This window comes from Natrix helvetica (genome assembly GCF_964273705.1).
Source record: "Natrix helvetica genome assembly, chromosome: 4".
NCBI classification, from domain to species: Eukaryota; Metazoa; Chordata; class Lepidosauria; order Squamata; family Natricidae; genus Natrix; species Natrix helvetica.
The window spans coordinates 6,818,321-6,840,083 of NC_138550.1; the positions used below are offsets into that span (position 1 = coordinate 6,818,321).

At 43.7% G+C, this 21,763-nt stretch overlaps 2 protein-coding genes across 3 annotated transcripts in view; one reads left to right on the forward strand and one right to left on the reverse strand.

Annotated features, from left to right (window-relative positions):
- The window catches only part of PRCP (prolylcarboxypeptidase), a gene marked incomplete at its 5' end in the record, with an annotated part of 45,276 nt that extends 35,491 nt beyond the window's left edge, over window positions 1-9,785 (reverse strand). Inside the window, one exon of the mRNA XM_081951221.1 lies at window positions 9,612-9,785. Within this exon, the coding sequence (XP_081807347.1) occupies window positions 9,612-9,785 (174 nt within the window). The remainder of the gene's footprint in view (window positions 1-9,611) is intronic.
- A 423-nt stretch (window positions 9,786-10,208) lies between these two features.
- Window positions 10,209-20,825, forward strand: DDIAS (DNA damage induced apoptosis suppressor). 2 transcript variants are annotated; one of them, XM_081949954.1, is made up of 6 exons: window positions 10,209-10,347; window positions 12,849-12,970; window positions 13,098-13,247; window positions 14,696-14,857; window positions 17,055-17,172; window positions 18,298-20,825. In XM_081949954.1, exons 3-6 carry the CDS (start codon window positions 13,114-13,116, stop codon window positions 20,260-20,262), a joined length of 2,379 nt encoding a protein of 792 aa, XP_081806080.1. In that variant the 5' UTR covers window positions 10,209-10,347; window positions 12,849-12,970; window positions 13,098-13,113; the 3' UTR covers window positions 20,263-20,825. The 2 variants fall into 2 exon arrangements, with proteins under 2 accessions (XP_081806080.1, XP_081806081.1); XM_081949955.1 differs by having other exon boundaries at window positions 10,213-10,347; window positions 13,098-13,223; window positions 18,298-20,824.
- The last annotated feature ends 938 nt before the right edge of the window (window positions 20,826-21,763 follow it).

Genomic DNA, 21,763 nt, shown 5'->3' on the forward strand with positions numbered 1-21,763 from the left:
AGAAGGAAGGAAGTAAAAGAGAGAAAGAGAGAGAAATAAAGTCAGAAGGAAAGTGGAAGGAAGGGAAAGAGAGAGAGAAAGAGGAAGGAAGGAAGGAAGAGAAAGAAAAAAGAAAAAGAAAGAAAAAGGAAAGAAGGCAGGAAGGAAAAGAGAGAAAGAGGAAAGAAGGAAGGAAAAGAGAAAGAGAGAGAGAGAGAGAGAAATAAATAAATTTAGCTCTCACAGGTTACTCTGAACGGGAAAGTAGAAAACAGAGGCTGCTTCAGAAACTCAGTGTGAGAAAAAGGTTTTTACACACACACACAAGCTAAGATGAGGAGTCACACTACTTAAACACACGCTAAACATTCCTGGTTACTGTCTGATTCTGATGATATCTGAAGCTTATGATTTTCTGCAGAAAAATCACAAATCAACCCTCTGTCTGGCTTTAGAACCAGTTCCTGCTGGAGATACTTCCTCCTACACCCACTACACTAACAACCTGCCCACATATAATTTATCCCACTTCCACTCCAGTCAGGCTCCTTCCTCCTCTGAATACACATCAGCAGATTATTATCCAACCTCAACAATTTTAAGATTGTGCTTTTCAATTCCAAGAGTTCCCCAGCAAGAACGAACATTAAAATGTAGGCACTGAAAAAAAGTGACTTGTGACCAGTTTTCACACTTAACATCCTCGTGGTCACGTGATCAAAATCTGGTTGCTTAGCAACCGGCATGTATTTATGATGGCTGCCCTGTCCCTTCCTGGCAGGCCTCCGACAAGCAAATTCAATACGGGGGGGGGGGGGGGGGGATCCAGATTCGTTTAACGACGGCATAATTCGCTTAACAAGAGTGGCGAAGAAAAATCTTAAAATGGAGCAAAACCCACTTAACCATCTTGTAACACCGTGCTATAGAGCGATATTCAAATATAGCTGCTATTGCTATTACTGCCTTGCTTATCAGCTGGAATTGTCATCGTATGTTAAGGACTAATGAAATGAAAAGAAGGATTAGGGGAGACATGATAGCATTGTTCCAATATCTCAGGGGTTGCCACAAAGAAGAGGGAGTCAAGCTATTCTCCAAGGCACCTGAGGGTAGAAAAGAAGCAATGGGTGGAAACTAATCAAGGAGAGAAGCAACCTAGAACAAAGGAGAAATTTCCTGACAGTGAGAACAATTAACCAGTGGAACAGAAGTTGCCTCCAGAAGTTGTGAATGCCCCAACACTGGAAGTCTTTAAGAAGATGTTGGATAGCCATTTGTCTGAAACGGTATAAGGTTTCCTGCCTAGGCAGGGAGTTGGACTAGAAGACCTCCAAGGTCCCTTCCAACTCTGCTATTGTATTGTATTGTATTATTGTAGACTACCTCTCCCAAGACTTTTTTTGGCCGGCAGAATAAAAAGATGATTGAGACCAGATTAGGAAATTATGGGGAAGAGGACAGAGGGGGAGATCCCACAGAAATGATGGGAGTTGTTGGGGGATGCCCTAGAAATGGGAAGGCATCAGACAGACGTAGAGGCAAATAAAATATTTAGATTAAGTATGATTGATGCAAGGAGACGTAAGGGCCCAAGGGAGGAGTATGTGAGATGGGTTAAAAAGCCAACAAGAGTTGAAATACTAAAAAGGGACAAGAGGTGATGGATAGATACAGAACACTTTGTAAGATTTGTCTTATTAATGAAAAAAAGAGATAGAAATTAGAAATTGGGAAAATGTATACTGTCACATAATATATTACTGTGACTACGCACACGTAAATATTAGGAGTTAAAAGATTATTATTAACCACCTGAGGGCAGGACAAGGAGCAATGGGTGGAAACTAATCAAGGAGAGAAGCAACCTAGAACAAAGGAGAAATTTCCTAACAGTGAGAACAATTAATCGTTGGAACGACTTGCCTCCAGAAGTTGGGAATGCTCCAATATTGGACGTTTTGAAGAAGATGTTGGATATCCGTTTCTCTGAAACGGTATAGGGTTTCCTGCCTAGGCAGGGGGTTGGACTAGAAGACCTCCAAGGTCCCTTCCAACTCTGTTATTTTATTTTATTCTATTCTATTCTATTCTTCTATTACTATGTGCATGTAAATATTATTATTATGTATAAGCAAATTGACCCAGACAATACACTGCTCACTAAGCACTTATGTTAAAGAAAAAAGTTTATATACACACACACATACATACATACATACATACATACATACATACATACATACATATAAATTTACAGAGGGATGAGACCATAATTGCTGGAGCTTTCTTATGATGCCAGCCAGTGTCTTGAAGGGAAAAAAAGAACTGTAAATGGGATAGGAAGTTCTTTATATCCGGACATCCTTAAAGAAGTCAGATCTGCAGTGTGACCTACAGATAAGTGCATAGAAATAAAATTTCACTGGGAATATGCAAACAACAACTTCCGCACTTTCCCAGCTATTCAAAGGCTATTGTTTTACCCCGGTGTGGTGTTTTTTTCCCTAGTTTGGGTCACTTGGCTGTGGAAATATCTGCCAGAGAAGCCTCACTCAGACCCTGGTAATCTCTGGGTTAGATTACTGCAATGCGCTCTAGGTGGGGCTAACCCTTGAAGACTATTTAGAAGCTACAATTGGCAAAAGTTGCAGTGGAAGAGTTTTGGACGCCTCTAGGGTGCCATGCATAACACCCTTGTTGTGCAAAGCTGCAATGGTTGCCAGTATGCTTCCAGGCCCAATCCAAGGTGTTGGTTGTTTATGAGATTCTCAGTCACCCTGGTCATAGCTGACCCAAAGGTGCTTTTTTCAAGAGGCAACTGGACTTTCTTGTTTTTCTCTGAAGCTCTTTCACTTCTCATCCAAGAAGCTTCTTCAGCTCTAGACTGAACGGTGGGGAACGAAAGGATTTAGACTCCTTGCAGACAGCTGGTCATTTGCATCCTTTTTAGAGAGTCGTTGAGGCCACTTGGAGGTTTATCTGTGTCCTAAGAGTCACCTGAATAGTAGGGTCACCTCAACAGTGAAGGGACGCAGGGCAGAAAGCATCCTGCAGCCAAGAAGGCGCCACACCCATTTGTACCACTCAGGTGACCCAGAGGACACAGACAAACCTCCAAGTGGCCTCAACGACTCTATAAAAAGGATGCAAAGGACCAGCTGTCTGCAAGGAGTATCAATCCTTCCATTCCCCCACCACCCAGTCAGAGCTGAAGAAGCATCTTGGAGGAGAAGTGAAATGTCTTCAAAGAAAAAAACCCACTGAAATATTGGCGACGGTTCACAGGGCTATAAAAGTACAAGATTTTCAAAGAGTGCAATTCCACAAGTTTTCAGAGATCTGAGGTTGGCAGAGTTTGGAAGGCAGGGCACATCACATCCTAAAGACAGAAGCCTCTTGTATTTCTGATTAAAGCAAGATGGTCACAAGACAGCAAATAAGAGAATCATAGCTAGATTAGAGCTAACTTTTTTTTTTAAAAAAAATTGCTTGCAGAGCTGGGACAACTTTTGGTATATAAAGGTTTTTTTTTTCATTTTCATAACATATAATCACATGTATACTATTACATGGCCAGCATCGTACTGTATTGTTAAATGTTTACATCAATTCATCTTCCCATCAACTCCCAAAAACCAAAAGCTGGGTCAACTTTTATGCAACTTAAAATGCAACTGATTTGCAGGGCTCTCCATGTCAATTACAGATTTATCGTGGCTGAAATAAATTCTGTCATACCCGCCGCCTGCTAGGACGCACAAAAATATATCAACGTTTTTTTGTTTTTCATTTCTGCTTTAAGGAGTGACGCATCAAATGCCACGTTAGTCACCAGTTAATCTGATCACACGCTTCAACTGCAAAGTGGCTAAAAGTACTTGGCTGTTGATATTTATCTCTGGATCAAGAAAAGCAGTCATTATAATGCTAATTTATTGGTACTCCGGTCCTTCCTTAGGCAGGAATATAACCGACCGAAGGGCAAGATGTCAATATTTCCCAGCAACGCCAAGGTGCAGAAATTCTCAAACAACCAAAGTGTCCCAATCATTTGGGTTTCACATTTTGTTACCACCGGATTTTAGCACACGCAACCATTCCACACATGCGCCCGGCCTCAAAAACATGCCTAAATAGGATGGCATAGAGCCCAGGCAGGTGAGCTCTCATCTCACAATCAGCAGGCTGCAGGTTCAATCCTAGGTAGAGGCAGATATTTCTCTCTCTGGGCACAATGAGAATATATCTGCTGAACAAAACTCCGTATTGGTGACAGGAAGGGCATCTGGCCAGTAAAACACTCTGATAGCTCCATTCAGTTGCTCAGACTCCACCCCGCAAGGGATTATGGGGTCGTTAAAGGATAGTTTATGTTTATGCACAGAGATGCAACATCATATTCTTTGCTCTCCGATATTCATATATTTATATTTCATTGAGTTTTCTAGCGGTTCTGATATTCAACTTTCTACCCAAGGGAATGGCCTCTTCTGTCTGGTACATTCTGGTATATTCACCCATCGAGCAAAAGAAACAGCTCCTTGCTTTTCCTAATTTTTGCAAATTATAAAGATTTTCTAAACCAAGTGCCCAGAACCAGAGTGGGCTGAGTCCCACTATCTGAAAGTAGCCTATTTGGAACTGGGCTGTATGAGGAGTGGTAAGCCTGTGTGCATGCACACATGTGCACAGGTCAATTTGCACAAGTCAAGCTGCTTGCACCTACGCGTGTACACTGACCTGCTAGGCACACAGCCTGGTTCCTCTCCTTCCACCCCTCTCCACCCCCCACCCCCCACCAAGCCGGGCTACCATGCCACAAAGTTTGGGGAGAGCTGTTCTACACCACACTAAAAAAATATTTTCTAACAAGGAATCTGGGGGAAGATTGGCATGCTTTTGTAACTTTGCAGAAAGTTCCTAAGCTTAATTCTGATCCAATTTTTACAATTAGAATAGAATAGAATAGAATAGAATAGAATAGAATAGAATAGATCAGAACTAGGGTAGGGTAGGGTAGGGTAGGGTAGGATATGACAGAATAACAGAGTTGGATAGGACCTTGGAGGTCTTCTAGTCCAACCCCCTGCCTAGGCAGGAAACCCTATACCGTTTCAGACAAATGGCTATCCAACATCTTCTTAAAGACTTCCAGTGTTGGGGCATTCACAACTTCTGGAGGCAAGCTGTTCCACTGATGAATTGTTCCAACTGTCAGGAAATTTCTCCTTTGTTCTAAGCTGCTTCTCTCCTTGATCAGTTTCCACCCATTGCTTCTTGTTCTACCCTCAGGTGCTTTGGAGAATAGCTTGACTCCCTCTTCTTTGTGGCAACCCCTGAGATATTGGAATAATGCTATCATGTCTCCCCTAGTCCTTCTTTTTATTAAACTAGACATACCCATTTCCTGCAACCGTTCTTCATATGTTTTAGTCTCCAGTCCCCTAATCCTCCTTGTTACTCTTCTCTGCACTCTTTCTAGAGTCTCCACATCTTTTTTACATCATGACAACCAAAACTGAATGCAGGATTCCAAGTGTGGCCTTACCAAGGCATTATAAAGTGGTATTAACACTTCATGTGATCTTGATTCTCTCCCTCTGTTGATGCAGCCTAGAACTGTGTTGGCTTTTTTGGCAGCTGCTGCACACGGCTGGCTCCTATTTAAATGGTTTTCCACTAGGACTCCAAGATCCCTCTCACCGTTACTACTATTGAGCAAGGTACCACCTATACTGTACCTGTGCATTTCGTTTTCCTTGCCTAAATGTAGAACCTGACTCTTTTCACCATTGAATTTCATTTTGTTTCATTAGCTTGGGATGTCCCAATTGAACAGGATGCAAATTCACCTGGGACAAGAGTGTAATGTTCAACCTATTTGCCACACCACCAGCTTGCTTAATAGACCTATTAGGAAAGCACAAACCACCGTTTAACTTTCCAAATCACGGAGTCACACAGCTGTCTCCACTTCTAACCTGTACAAATGAATGTAACACTGCCACGTTTTGAGGAGAAATGGAACCGAACAGAATTGCAGAGTTGGAAGGGACCTTGTAGGTCATCTAGTCCAACCCCCCAGCCCACCCAAATACGAGAGCCTACATCTGTGATGGCAAACATACAGCACATATGCCACATGTGGCATGCAGAGCCAACCAGCCGTTGCCCCAACCCAGCTCCACAGTGCATACATGCACACCTCCCACTGGCCAGCTGGTCCTCAGTTCTCTAGCGTTCATGTGGGCATGTGCATGTTTATGAACAGAGGGGGCACTCGCACAGCATTCTGGGGTCTCGCGTGGCTCCTCCATGCCCCATTTTGGCTTTCAGTTTGGTGCAGGCTGCCCCACGCCCCATTTGGGGCCTGGAAATCTCCTGCATCAACCTGGAAGCCAAAAATGGGCATGGGGGTGCAGGGCGCATGTGCAGGGAATGTGCACGCATGCACGGGGGTGGGGCGCATGCACCAGGGGTCACTTGCATTTCATTTTGGGGTTACGCGCTTTGGGCACTCGCCACCCAAAGGGTTAACCCATCCCTGCCCTACATCATTTCTGACAGAAGACAGTCCAGTCTTTTCTTGAAAGCACCAGTACAATTGAGCTGGAAAGAATTCCAGGAAGCAAGACTGGAACATATGTTAACTAACTTGCAGGCTTAAGACGACAACCAAACTTCCTATATATATATACATATATAATCCTATACACATACATACATACATACATACATACATACATACATACATATATATGTATTTGTGCTGATAAATAAATAAAGGGAGACTAGTATAGATCTATTTCAAGCTATTTAGCTCTCATCAGCTAGCCATACCCTTACTGGGATTCGAATATCCATTTGGGCATACCAGGGGTTGTAACACAAATACACACACACACACACACACACACACACACACACACACACACATATATATATATATATATATATATATATCTTGCATAGAAGTTGAGCTTCTGAAAACTCAGCAAACTCCCAAAATCACACCTTAAAAGTCAGCATTATTCATCCAATTATTACAGGTAATCTTTGGCTTACAACCGTAGATGATTCACACCTTGGTCAGTGTCTCTTCACACTTCTATTATCGGGCAGAAGCCCAGCCAGCCAAACAAATAGGTTTAAAAAGAGTTTTTATCCTTGGGCTGTTAAGACTCTTAAACACAATCACTCCATGCACACATGGAAACGTATGACTAGTTTTTCTTTCTTTTTTTCCCCCTTAATTACTTGCATAGGGATTATTCTTTATACTATTTATGTTGTTTGTATTTTTTGACATGGATTGCACCAGTGAGGCTAACACCAATTTCGTTGTATAGACGATGTACAATGACAAGTAAGGCTATGCTATTCATTTAGCGACCGTTCAATGCCACCGAAAGAGACTCATCGCCATTTTTCACGCAACCGTTCCAGCATCCCCATGGTCACATGAGCAAAATTCAGACCCTTGGCAAACAACTCATATTTATGACCGATTCCAGATTCACTTAGCAACTGTGTCACTTAACTTAATTGCAGTGACTCACTCAACAACTGTGGCAAGAAAAGGTCATAAAGTGGGACAAAAATGGCTTAACTCTCTGGCTTCGCAACAGAAATTTTGGGCTCAACTGTGATCGTAAGTCAAGGACTATATCAAATGATAGTGGCTTATTTCATTGATAAGCCTGATGTTCAGCATCAAATTTTCCAAACCTCAGAGACATCAGAAAAGCTTTTAAGTCAGAATAATTAATACACAGACTGCCATCCAAGGACCATTTATCTGCAATATTTTTTCATACAATCTTGCAAACTTTCTCCCCAATCTATTCTTCTCTTTCCCAAGCCCTGTTCCTTTCAAAACACCCATCCTAGTCCATCAAAACAAGACAGGTTGACATTATGCATTAATCTAGCATTTCTCAACTCCAACAACTTGGGAGATGTGTGGACTTCACCTTCCAGAATTCCCCAGCCAGTATACTGGCTGCGTGTCAATTGAAGAATTCTGGGAATTAAAGTCCACATAACTCAGTGATGGCTAATCAGACTGAGTGCCTAAAGTGCCCGAACCCCCAAAATGCAATGCATGCACGCCCCCCACATGCCCTCCCGCATGCACACAGACCCCCTGCCCTGCCATACCTGCATGCGCAAGCAGCTGCCTCCCATCGGTCAGCTGGTCATCGGGTCTCTGCCATGCATGCGCGGGGGGACAGTCACATGCAGGGAGTTGAGTGCGCATGCGCAGGGTACATGCAGGGGCATGCGTGGCAGAGACCCGATGATCAGCTGACCACCAGGAGGCAGGTGTGCACGTGTGGTAGAGTTGAACTAGAGTGACGGCTCCTGTGCCCATAGAGAGGGCACTGCATGCCACCTGTGGCACACATGCCATAGGTTGGCCATCACAGACATAACTTAGGTTGAGCAACCCTGATTTAGGATCCCGCCATCCTGCAGCAAATTCTCCTCTGCTGTTTTCCCACAACCTCAGAGTGAAATGCATTGTAGTCCCAGGCATGTCGATGGGTAAGGCCTGCTAAACTGTGTAGGATCAAGGATGTGCTACTAGGAATCCAGCAAACCATGGTTAAAGTTATCACGGCATTAAATCCAGACCACTTTTTATTGGCTTGCTTGCCAGTCCACTTTTCAGATTCAGAGAGTTGGAAAGGGACCTTTGTAGGTCATCTAGTCCAACCCCCTGCCCAAGCAGGAGACCCTACACCATTTCTGACAGATGGCAGTCCAGTCTCTTCTTGAAAGCTTCCAGGGATGAAGCTCCTACAACTTCTGTTCATTTGGTTGATGGCTTTTGATGGCTTCTCTTTTTATTCTTGATTAAGGAGTATTTTATTCTCCTTATGTACACTGAGAGCATCTGCACCAAAGACAAATGCCTTGTGTGTCCAATCACACTTGGCCAATAAATAATTCTATCCTATTCTATTCTTTTCTTTTCTATTCTACTATTTCCTATTCTGTTCTATCCTTTCCTATTCTGTTCTATTCTTTCCTATTCTATTCTATTTTTTTCTATTCTATTCTTTCCTATTCTATTCTATTTTTTCCTATTCTATTCTTTCCTATTCTTTCCTATTCTATTCTTTCCTATTTTATTCTTTCCTATCTTATTCTTTCCTATTCTATCCTATTCTTTCCTATTTTATTCTTTCCTATCTTATTCTTTCCTATTCTATCCTATTCTTTCCTATTCTATTCTTTCCTATTTTATTCTTTCCTATCTTATTCTTTCCTATTCTTTCCTATTCTTTCCTATTCTATTCTTTCCTATTTTATTCTTTCCTATCCTATCCCTTCCTATTCTATTCTTTCCTATTCTATCCTATTTTTTCCTATTCTATCTATTCTTTCCTATTCTATCCTATCCCTTCCTATTCTATTCTCTACTATTGCGTTCTTTCCTATTCTATTCTGTCCTATTCCTATTCCATTCCCATATTCTATTCTATTCTAGAATGCGGAACTCACCGCCACTGGAGACAGGCACCATTAAAAGGGAAACTGAAGGGAGAGGATTCAGGAAGAAATATAGGATGTTTTGCGACGAAGGGGCTCGAGAGGAAGCCGCCCGGCTCTTCCTTCCTTACCTTCTGTGCGATATAGCAAGTGCGGTAAGACCGCAGCCCCACGAGCCGGGAGGAATCGGGACGGGGGGCCGCGTAGAGGCGAGGATGGGCGAAGATGCTCCGGGCACGCCCGAAAACGCCGACCCAGGCGAGGCAGAAGAGCCACCCGCCCCACAGCCCTGCAAACACCCGCATAACCGTACAGCAAGCGACCCAAATCAAGACTGCCGCCGTTTCTCCCCTTTTATACCCGGGTTCTGGGAAGGAGGAGGGGCCGAAAACCGTCTGACCCCGCCCATAACCCGAGACGGACGAATGAGCGGCTCCTGTTGAAAAGAAGCCACGTCCCCCACTCGATGATTCGCCGAGAGAGAGAGAGAGAGGGAGGTGGGAGGAGGGACAGAAAGGCAGGTAAGCCTTCGGAAGCTTTCTGCGATTGGTTGCGGCCTTGAGGCAAAAGCGTAGGCTGTGGCTTTTATACTCGACGTCCCGTCCCCGCCCCCGGCATCCCCGGCTTCGTGGTTGCCACGGCAGGTAGAAACAGCGAAGCCCTCCGATTGGCTAGAAACGAGAGAATGGGCGGGGCTGGGGAGAAAGATTGAGTTGAGGCGGGAAACAAAGAAGGGGCGGGCGTTTGAGCAGTTCCCCTCCGAGCTCCTCGCTGATTGGCGCCCGGGAGAAAAGAAAGTGTTGTCGTCACTTCCGTCTTGATCCTCGAGGTCGCTTCTGGAAGAAGCAGCCGCGTACCTGTTGGAAGGTGTGTTACCATTACTCAGGCGCAGAGATGGAAGAATAGCCGTCTCGTTTACCTCATTATTGTTGTTGTTGTTGTTGTTGTTATTATTATGCATAATTGTTATTTTTTTAAATTTGGAATAGGTTGAAGTTCCTCCTCAGCGATAAAAGTTCCCTGGGCGACTTTGGGCCAGTCCCGTTCAGCCCGGCCTACCTCACAAGGTTGTTGTTATCTTAAAAAATAGGAGGGAATACAATGCAGGCTGCCTCGATCCCTTATACAAAAGGCGGGGTCTGAATTTATTTATTTTTTATTTATTTATTTGGTTGGTCAAATGTACAAGATAACAGGTATAAGTATAGAATAGAACAGAACAGAAGAAGAATAGAACAAGAACAGAAGAAGAATAGAACAGAATAGAATTCTTTATTGGCCAAGTGTGATTGGACACACAAGGAATTTGTCTTTGGTGCATTTGCTCTCAGTGTGCATAAAAAGACAAGATATATTCGCCAAGAATCATAAGGTACAACACTTAATGATAGTCATAGGGTACAAATAAGCAATCGGGAAACAATATCAATGGAAATAGAGTAGAATATAGAATAGAATTTAATACTAGAATAGAATAGAACAGAACAGACGATAATAGATAATGGATTGGAATAGAGGAGAGATAGAAGAGAAGAGGAATGGAATAGAACAGAACAGAACAGAATTCTTGATTGGCCAAGTGTGATTGGACACACAAGGAATTTGTATTTGGTGTATATGCTCTCTGTACATAAAAGACAAAATACATTCGTCAAGAATCTTAAGGTACAACAATCTTAATGATAGCCATAGGGTACAAATAAGAAATCAAATCATACTAGGAAACAATATCAATATAAATCGTAAGGATACAAGCAGCAAAGTTACAGTCCTGCAGTCATAAGTGGGAGATGATGAGTGATAGGAACAATGAGAAGAGTAATAGTAATGCAGCCTTAGTGAATGATTTGACAGTGGGGAGGGAAATATTTGTTAAGCAAAGCGATGGCGTTTAAGAAAAAACTGTCCTTGTGTCTAGTTGTTCTGGTGTGCAGTGCCTTACAGCATCGTTTTGAGGGTAGGAGTTGAAAAAAATTATGTCCAGGATGCAAGGGGTCTCTAGATATTTTCACAGCCCTCTTTTTGACTCGTGCAGTGTACAGGTCCTCAATGGAAGACAGGTTGATAGCACAAATAAATGGGGACAGTAGGACAGGGACGGTAGGCACGCTGGTGCGCTTATGCACGCCCCCCTTTATGGACCTCTTAGGAATGGGGTGAGGTCCACAGTAGACGGTTTGAGGTTGAAACTGGAGGGGTGTGTGTGTTGAGGATGTAACAACAAAGTCAGGTAGAGCATTCCAGGCGTTGACCACTCTGTTGCTGAAGTCGTATTTTCTGCAATTGAGTTTGGAGCGGTTTACCTTTGTTACCAATTGTTGCCTGTATATTATTGAGATTGAAGCTGAAGTAGTCATTGACAGATAGGATGTTGTAGCAGACAATTTAGCGTACTAAGCTTAGGTCAGATCATAGATGGCATAGTTCCAGGTTGTCCAAGCCCAAAATGTCAAGCCTGGTGGCATAAGGGATTCTATTGTGAGCAGAGGAGTGGAGGACTCTTCTCGTAAAATACCTCTGGACCTGCTCAATTGTATTAATGTCCGATATACAGTGTGGATTCCAGGCAGACGAGCTGTATTCGAGGATTGGTCTGGCAAAGGTTGTTCACACCAACCAGATCTGTTCTTGGATTTTTCAGACTTCGCTTTCCATCATCCCCAGCCAGCACTTTAACTACAGTTGTTCAGGCAGCAGCTTTTCTCGCGACTCAAGGCCTCACTGTCTTGGGTGAAACACCAGGGTGGAAAGTTGGGGCAGATGGAAATCCAATTCCTATTTCAAGAGGGAACCTGAATGAAGGTTTCTTTCAGGAAAGTTGAGATTTCTGAGACAACTAGCATTAAGTTGTTTCAACCACTACCCTCAAAACAGCGCTATAGGGCAATGCACACCAGAACAACTAGACACAAGGATAGTTTTGCCCCATGCCATCATTCTGCTAAACAACTACTGTGAGACTGTTTACTAAGATTATTAATATTATTATTCTCATCTTTCCTATTACCTATTTCCTTTTCTACTTATGATTATAACTTTGTTGCTTGCATCTTTATGGTTTATATTGTTTAATTTAGTTTCCTAGTACGATTTATATTGATTCTACCACTAAATGTTGTCTATTATGATTTATGATGTATTTTTATGATGACTATGATCATAATTTATAGCTTTTATGTACACTGAAAGCTTCTGCACCAAAGACCAATTCCTTGTGTGTCCAAATCACACTTGGCCAATAAAGAATTCTATTCTTTGCTGTGCTGTTCTATTCTAGTCTTTCATATCCTATCTTATTCTATCCTTTCCTATTCTACTCTTTCCTATTCCTATCCCTTCACGAAATCAGACTCTTTCTTCTCTTCCAGTGGACGGATTTAAGCTGCATGTCTTCATCTTGGTGGTCTCCAGCTATGTTGGAACCAGCTTCTCTCACCCTCATTATCTAGGAAGAAATTGGGTAGAGCACATTTCCATCTGGCAATTTCTGGTGAGCTATCCATTCATTTTGTCTTTTTTCCTGGAACTCCTGGGTTTGACAAGGTTAATATTGTTGCACAAGGAAAGTGAATGTAACATAGTCAGGGTTAATTAAAACTTATTTTTCCCCCCAATAGATCATTGTGAAAGCACATGAATGGCGGACACTTCCTGGTTGCCTCTGTGATTTCCATCCAGAACAGCAGCTTTGTGTATCCATCATGTCACAATTGCTTTTCCAGAATATCCCTGCAGTTCAAACGGTATGCTCCCTCTCAAGAATTACGGTTAGTCCTCCACTTATGCCAGGGGTGTCAAGCTCGATTTCATTGAGGGATGCATCAAGGTTGGGTTTGACCTTGGGAGGGAGGGGTGGGCGTGGCCAGGATGGGCGTGGCCAGTTCAACATCACTCAGGTCAATGGCGGTTCCTGCAATCCTCTGCCAGCGAAAACGGAGCTGGGGAGAGCCACCAGCGGCTCTCACCAGCTCCGTTTTCAGGTGCGGGGGGCCTCCTGCAACACTCCGTTTTTGCTGGCAGAGGTATTGTGGGCTGGTCCTTTGCTGTTTCCAGAGCCAGATCTAAGCACTCCGCGGGCCGGATCTGTCCCCCGGGCCTTGAGTTGACACCAGTCATTTGTTTAACCACCAAAGTTACAACAGCACTGGAAAAAAATGTGACCGTTATTCACACTTAAGGCAGCATCCCCATGGCCCTGTGATCAAAATTTGGACACTTGGCACCTGGTTCATGTTTATGACAATTGCCTGGGATCAATACCGCGATATACTCAACCTCTAATAAGCTCTACCTTTCTCAACAAACGGAACCAAGGTTTGTTTCTGTTTAGAGGCTTAAGTTGTGGCAGGTGCGAGACTAGCCAAGGCCTCCTGCAGTAGTGAGGCTTTTCATGATACAGAAGGATCTTGACAAACTTGAACATTGGGCGCTATCTAACAAAATGAAATTCAATGGTGAAAAAAATAAGGTTCTACGTTTAGGCAAGAAAAATGCACAGGTACAGTATAAGTGGTACCTTGCTCAATAGTAGTAACTGTGAGAGGGATCTTGGAGTCCTAGTGGACAACCATTTAAATTGGAGCCAGCAGTGTGCAGCAGCTGCCAAAAAAGCCAACACAGTTCTAGGCTGCATCAACAGAGGGATAGAATCAAGATCACATGAAGTGTTAATACCACTTTATAATGCCTTGGTAAGGCCACACTTGGAATACTGCATTCAGTTTTGGTCGCCACGATGTAGAAAAGATGTGGAGACTCTAGAAAGAGTGCAGAGAAGAGCAAGAAAGATGATTAGGGGACTGGAGGCTAAAGCAAATGAAGAATGATTGCTGGAATTGGATATAATGAAAAGAAGGACCAGGGGAGACAGGATAGCAGCATTCCAATATTTGAGGGGCTGCTACAGATAGGAGGGGGTCAAGCTATTTTCCAGAGGGTAGGACAAGAAGGAAAGTTATAGAAACTAATCAAGTAGAGAAGCAAATTAGAGGACAAATTTCGTGACAGAACAATTAATCATTGGAACAACTCGCTTCCAGAAATTGTGAATGCTCCAACACTGGAAGTTTTTAAGAAGAGATTAGACAACCCTTTGTCTGAAGTGATGTAGGGTTTCCTGCCTAAGCAGGGGGTTGGACAAGAAGACCTCCAAGGTCCCATCCAACTGTTTTTCTATTCTAACATTTAAATCCCTTCATTGTCTTTCTTTTGTCAGATACAATTGCCAGAAGTGTGGTTGTTCGGGCAACACCAAAGAAGCAAACTACAGATACCGACTTTCGTTGGAGGTAGCTGACACCCATGATGTTTTTGAGGTCACCGTATTTGGAAGCTGTTTAGATACCTATTTTGGAGTTACAGCAAAAGGCTTGCAAAGGTAAAGAAAGGAATTACTATGTAGAGAAGCATCAGGCTGTTCCTTCCATCTATTTGAGTGATTTAATTATATCTCTCAGAACAGTTGCTGTTCAGTTTGCTGCCTGGATACCAAGCTGGTATATATTAATAATGGCAATTAATTTCACAAAGCTATAAAATTTGTGGCAGAGCCAGTGTGTAAAATGGAGAAATGTTCTCAACTTGAGTCTAAAAATTCTTCGAGTTCACATTTCCCTGAATTCATAATTAACCTCTGGAAAATTATCCCTCACCTTTCTCTTCTCTCTATAAGAACACTGGAATATCTTCATTAACACCAATTCTCTATATTAAAAGAAAATATAGCTGTTGGATTCTTGCCCAGAACATTTAAATTCTGTACTGAAAATGGGTAGGTAAGGTAAATATTTTTCCCCCAACAGTGTAAGGTGGTCTAATTTATTTTAAACCAGCCGATAACCCAGCGTTGTGTGGATATTTATTTATAGGGGGGGAAATGTCCGGAGCAAACAGAATTTCCTTTGACAAAGTGACAAAATTAGTGGACCAGAGGAATGCCATCGATATAATTTACCTGGACTTCAGTAAGGCATTTGATAAAGTAGATCATAACCTACTACTAGATAAAGTAGAAGAATGTGGGTTGGACAGCATCACCACCAGATGGATCCGTAACTGGCTGACCAACCACACTCAACGTGTAGTCCTCAATGGAACTGCATCTACATGGAGGGAGGTATGCAGTGAAGAACCCCAAGGCTCTGTTTTGGGCCCAGTACTCTTCAACATCTTCATCAATGATTTGGATGAGGGAATAAATGGGGAACTCATCATATTTGCAGATGACACCAAGTTGGCAGGAATAGCCAACACTCCAGAAGATAGGCTTAAGATACAGAAGGATCTTGACAAACTTGAACATTGGGCACTATCTAATAAAATGAAATTCAATGGTAAAAAGAGTAAGGTTCTATATTTAGGTAAGAAAAACCAAATGCACAGGTACAGTATAGGTGGTACCTTGCTCAATAGTAGTAACTGAAAGGGATCTTGGAGTTCTAGTGGACAACCATTTAAATATGAGCCAGCCGTGTGCAGCAGCTGCCAAAAAAGCCAACACAGTTCTAGGCTGCATCAACAGAGGGATAGAATCAAGATCACGTGAAGTGTTAATATCGCTTTATAATGCCTTGGTAAGGCCACACTTGGAATACTTGCATTCAGTTTTGGTCGCCACGATGTAGAAAAGACGTGGAGACTCTAGAAAGAGTGCAGAGAAGAGCAACAAAGATGACTTGAGGCTAAAACATGAAGAACGGTTGCAGGAACTGGGTATGTCTAGTTTAATGAAGAGAAGGACTAGGGGAGACATGATAGCAGTCTTCCGATATCTCAGGGGTTGCCACAAAGAAGAGGGAGTCAAACTATTCTCCAAGGCACCTGAGGGTAGAACAAGAAGCAATGGGTGGAAACTAATCAAGGAGAGAATCAACGTAGAACTGAGGAGAAATTTCCTGACAGTTAGAACAATTAATCAGCTCTGCGCATGCGCACACTGGGAACAGGCTCCAGCTGTTCCTCCGCCTCACTGCTGTCTAGCTCTGAAGGCAGCTGAGAACTGTCAAGACGGCCTCGGCCCCCTCTCTGCCTCCAACTCAGAGCCCTCATCAGAGCCTTTTCCAGCCTCCAGAACTGGCCCATGTTCCTCCCCAACCTCCTCACTGTCCGAATCTGCTGCCAGCTCTGCTGGCCGCTGGCGGGCCACAACAATATCTGAAAACAACTGTCAGTTGGGAAGGCAATTCCTGTGTAATTGACAACATGATTTCCATGATTCTAACCACGCATTAGAGATACCTAAGGTTTTCTGGAAGAATCTGATGTATGAAGATCCAGTTGAAAAAAATGTATCAGCAGACAGTTAAACCATCCAGAAGGATTTATAACTTACGCAGATAAATGATTATCAGCAAAAGAGGAATTGGGTCAGAAAGCAGAAATCTGTTGCTTGTTTATTGTGTCCCTCGAAATCCTGAATTCAGCAACATGGGCTGGGTTTTTTAAAGAGCTTGTGGGAGATGTTCACAAGGAATATGAAACATTTTGTATTTGTTTGCTTTCCTTCCTGGGTTGTAACTTTTAACAAGTGTTGTGAGAGTGCTATTAAATTAGACATTGAATTATTCTCCATCAAGGTACATCAAAGAATTGAACCGCGAAGCAGGAGAGGACGAAAACAATGCCGTGTTTGGTGCCGTATCTCATGCCGTTGAAACTTGCTTTGTTGGGAAAAAGTTTGTCTTCAGGATTAAGGTGACGGTTCTTTTCGGAATAAATCTTTTAGGAAACATGCAATTTAAGCATGACGGATAATTTGCTTTGTTGGGCAACCTTCTGTGCATGCCTGGCCAGGTTTCCTCTGTAAATTATGAGCATCCTCATCATTGGCATTTCACAGCCTGAAATAGTCCCAAAGGTGCTTTTTTCAGGAGGCAACTGGACTTTCTTGTTTTTTCTTTTGAAGACGTTTCGCTTCTCATCCAAGAAGCTTCTTCAGCTCTGACAGGATAGTGGGGAATTGGAAGGATTTATATTCCTTGCAGACAGCTAGTTATTTGCACCCTTTTAGAGGGTCCTTGAAGCACTTGGAGGTTTTTCTGTGTCTTCAGGGTCACCTGAGTGGTGGAAATGGTTCCTGTAGTTTGCCATTTTCTCCTTCTGGAAATCCATTCCTACTCCCACACCATTCAAAGGGTCTTCATCCCAAATTGTATAGCTAAACATCTGTAGAGATTCTCAATCATCCAGGTTCAGGGTTGTCCCAAAGGTGCTTTTTCAGGAGGCAACTGGACTTTTAGCTGTATAATTTGGGGTGAACACCCTTTAAAAGGTTTGGGAGTAGAAATGGATTTCCAGAACAAAAACTGCAGACTGCAGGAACCAGGAGCACCGCTCAGGTGACCCTGAGGACACAGGTTAACCTCCAAGGGCTTCCACTACCCTCTAAAACAGTGGTCCTCAACCTGTGGGTCGGGACCCCTTTGGGGGTCGAACGACCCTTTCACAGGGGTCGCCTAAAACCATCGGAAAACATATATTTTCGATGGCTGTAGGAACCAAGACACCAATTTTATGGTTGGGGGTCACCACAACACGAGGAACTGTATTGATAGATAGATAGATAGATGATAGATAGATAGATAGATAGATAGATAGATAGATAGATAGATAGATAGATAGATAGATAGATAGATAGATAGATAGATAGATAGATAGATGATAGATGATAGATAGATTAGAGATAGATTAGAGATAGATGAACAACGTGGATAAAACAGGTTTCTGAATCCTCCCTTGTCAGGTCGGTGAGCAGAGGAAGACGGTCCAGGCCTGACATTTAATTTCATCAACAAATAACTGAATTTCATTTCTTTGCAGAGTTCTGACACGCCCTGCGTTGCCCCTTCTGACAAGCCCTTATTGCAGAATGGCCGCCAAAGGGAGAGAAGCACCAAAGGTCTCATCGCCTGTGAGATGTTCCTACCCCACCCTGGCCTTTTGGGCTACACCGTTATCCACTATATCGAGCAGCAGCAAAGTTGTCCGTTGAAGCAGAGTCCTGGGGCTTTACGGCCTCCGGATCATGTCCTGGCATCTGATCACCCAAGCGGAGAGTTAAGGAGCCTCCATCTCTCTGGCGATTTGGATGTGACTCAATCAAGTCACAGAGATGGCTTTTTCACCCTCTGGCCTTACTCGTTCGAGCTAACTTGGTCATCCGCCTCATCGGAAGGCGTAGAACCTTCTGCAGCTTTAGATACACGCGAGGCCAGCTCGGAGAATCGAAAAGACGAAGATGGAGCTATCCCGTCACACAACCAATCAGTTTACAATTTCAAAGGCCAAACTTTGACGCCAGATAATGGAGAGGTACACAAAGGTCAGAAGTCTTGTTTGTATCCTTCTCCGCAGAGTCTCACCCCTAGGGACGAGCTAGGAAGTAGACGTTCCACAAAAGGAAAAGATGGTGATATATTAGAAAGCCCCTTCGCATCGGAGCGGAAAGATTCTTCCTGCAAAATCAGCATCCAGTCCAGCTATGGTCTAGCAAATCCACGGCACCTTTTGCCCCATCAGAGACCTAAGGAACACCTTGCTACAGGAGGTGTAACTGCTCCAGAAGCCTCCTCCGAAGGCTTGATTGAATTTCTTGCCAGGCTTGACAGTGGCAGCTCCCCTGCCGATCTCTCAAATGGTCCAGAGTGGCGTCCTGCCTCGGTTCTCGGTGAAAAATCAGGCGACAATAAAGAGAATGAGCTGCTCGCAGAAGAACCAGACTGTTCTTGGAGAGGAAGGGATATCTACTGTTTCCCGCAGGCGGGTTCCAGTTGCCCTGAGGCTAATTTTGATGCTTCAGCAGATCTTTTTGATGTTAGCGTCGGGGGATCGACGAAAAGCACTCCAGCAACATTACACAGGCCCCAGATAGTCACGCCGCGAACTGGCAGGCTCACCCCAATCTGTATAAAATCAGAATTCATGCCAAGGGAAGGGAAGGGAAATGCTAGCTGGACTACTTCTCATTATGGGTTATCGTTATATGATACCATGGATGTCTCGATCCCCAAAACAAGTACTCCGATTGCCAGCTCAGGGTTCAAGTCTGAATGCAGCCCTGTTGGTACCCTGGACTTCACTCCCGATCCCCTCGCAAGGCCTTGTCATCCAGACAGCCTCCCTGGAGGGAAAGGATCCTTTCGAAGCCAATTACCCCTGAATAAATTGCCTTGGGACAAAGCCAGGTGTAAAAAGCCTAGGCTCCCCTCTAAAAACTCTTTGGTGAAACAACTCGTCAGCAAGTTCTCGCCGTCCGCAAGTTCAAGCAACACAGAAGCTGACACGAACAATCCATGTGGACCTCTGAGTCGCCTCTCGGCGCAAGAATTGCTGTCCGAAGATGTTGGCCAAGAATGGAGTCTTCCTTCAGGGGAAATCCAAGGTCAGGATGTAAAATCGTGGAGAAGGAAGAGAAGGAAAAGCTTCATCAGGCTTCACGGTGATGGGCGAGTTATAGAGGATTTTCCTCTTTCTGAAATTCAAGGAGGAGCCTGGAGTCCAAGAAATCTTTCCAAATTAGCAAAGGTCGGATTTCTTCCTAAAAAGAAGCAACCGGAAGAAGCTGATGTTGGAGGCCAACTTATGTGTCAACAGAGAACGATGCTTGGTCCTCCAGTCAACGAATCGCCTGACAAACCACCTTTGGTAGACTTCAGACGACCAAAACTGCTTCCCACAACTTCTCCCGTGCCTGATGTCGCAGACTGGTCTTCTGAACTCTTCTCCGATCATGAGCAGCTGCCCAACAAGGAGGCCACCATCACGAGAGATGATGATTTAAACTGAGCTTGTTTGCAAAACCTCTAGCTCGTTCCTTGGATGAGGAGACAGTTGAGTTACAGTTTCATCTCTTTGATGTACAGGTGCTTCTTGTTTAATGACCACTCATTCAGCAACCATTTGAATTTATGGTGGCTTCTGAATGAATGGTAAGTTATGACCAGGTCTTGCACTTAAGAGATGTCACAGCGTCCCTTCGCTTTATGTGATCATGATTTGTGATCTTCTGTGCCAGCTTCCATAAACAAAGTCATTGGGGAAGCCAGCAGGAAGTTAGATGCTATCATCAGGTGAGATCCTCACTCAATGGCCCACCCATTGTTTAACAATGGCAACCAGGATTGCTGGAACTGTCATTGCTAAGCAACATGAACACATTATTTGACTTAAAACTGTGTTGCTTGATGGCAGACTGTCTTGTTCCAACCAGCATGGTTAAATAAGAACTAGTTGTATTTGTCTACTGTTATAAATTTTGATATTGTGAATTGCTGGAAGTCCTATGGCTGTATATAAGAACTGTAAATAAAATAAAACAATAACTCTATGGAGAGGTGGTGTAGACATTCAAGATTACAGATTAACAGAGTTGGAAGGGACCTTGTAGGTCATCTAGTCCAACCCCCTGCCCAAGCAGGAGACCCTACGCCAGCGATGGCGAACCTTTTTTGGCTCGCGTGCCATAAGTGGGGGGAGCACAGGGGGATCGTGTGCAAGTGTGCCGCACCCATAATGCAATGCGTGACCTCCCCAAGTGCGCATGCACGCACTACAGGCGCAACCCCCCATTTTTACATGCTTTTTTCGCCCTCTCCAGGCTCCAGAGGCTTTATAGGAGCCTGGGGAGGTCGAAAACAGCCTCCCCCGCTCCCTGGACGCCCTTCGCATGCGTGCTGGCTAGCTGACAGGGCAGTGCCTCGCGTGCCCTGACAAACGGCTCCACGTGCCACCTGTGGCACGCGTGCCATAGGTTCGCCATCACTGCCGTACGCCATTTCTGACAAATGGCAGTCCAATCTCTTCTTGAAAGCCTCCAGTGATGAAGCCCCCACAACCTCCGAAGGCAACTTCTGTTCCATTGATTGATTGTTCTGTAAAATTCCTCATTTCCAGGTTGAAACTCTCCTTGGTTAGTTTCCATGCATTATTCCTTGTCTGGCCTTCAGGTGCCTTGGAAAATAGCTTGACCCCCTCCTCTCTGTGGTAGCCCATCAAATATCGGAAGATGCTATCATGTCTCCCCTAGTCCTTCTTTTCATTAAACTAGACATACTCAGTTCCTGCAACCGTTCTTCATATGTTTTAGTCTCCAGTCCCCTAATCCTCTTTGTTGCTCTTCTCTGCACTCTTTCTAGAGTCTCAACATCTTTTTTATAATGTGGTGACCAAAATAGGATGCAGTATGCTAACTAAGTATTCTTAGTAATGCTTTATAAAGTGGTATTAGTACCTCACTTGATTTTGGTTGTATCCCTCTGTTAATGCAATTTAGGATTGCATTGGCTGT

Coding starts and splice junctions, on each gene's coding strand:
- DDIAS (XM_081949954.1), top strand. CDS start 13,114: ATGAATGGCGGACACTTCCTGGTTGCCTCTGTGATTTCCATCCAGAAC. Junction 13,248..14,695: donor GCTCCCTCTCAAGAATTACG/GTTAGTCCTCCA, acceptor TTCTTTTGTCAG/ATACAATTGCCAGAAGTGTG. Junction 14,858..17,054: donor ACAGCAAAAGGCTTGCAAAG/GTAAAGAAAGGA, acceptor TTCTCCATCAAG/GTACATCAAAGAATTGAACC.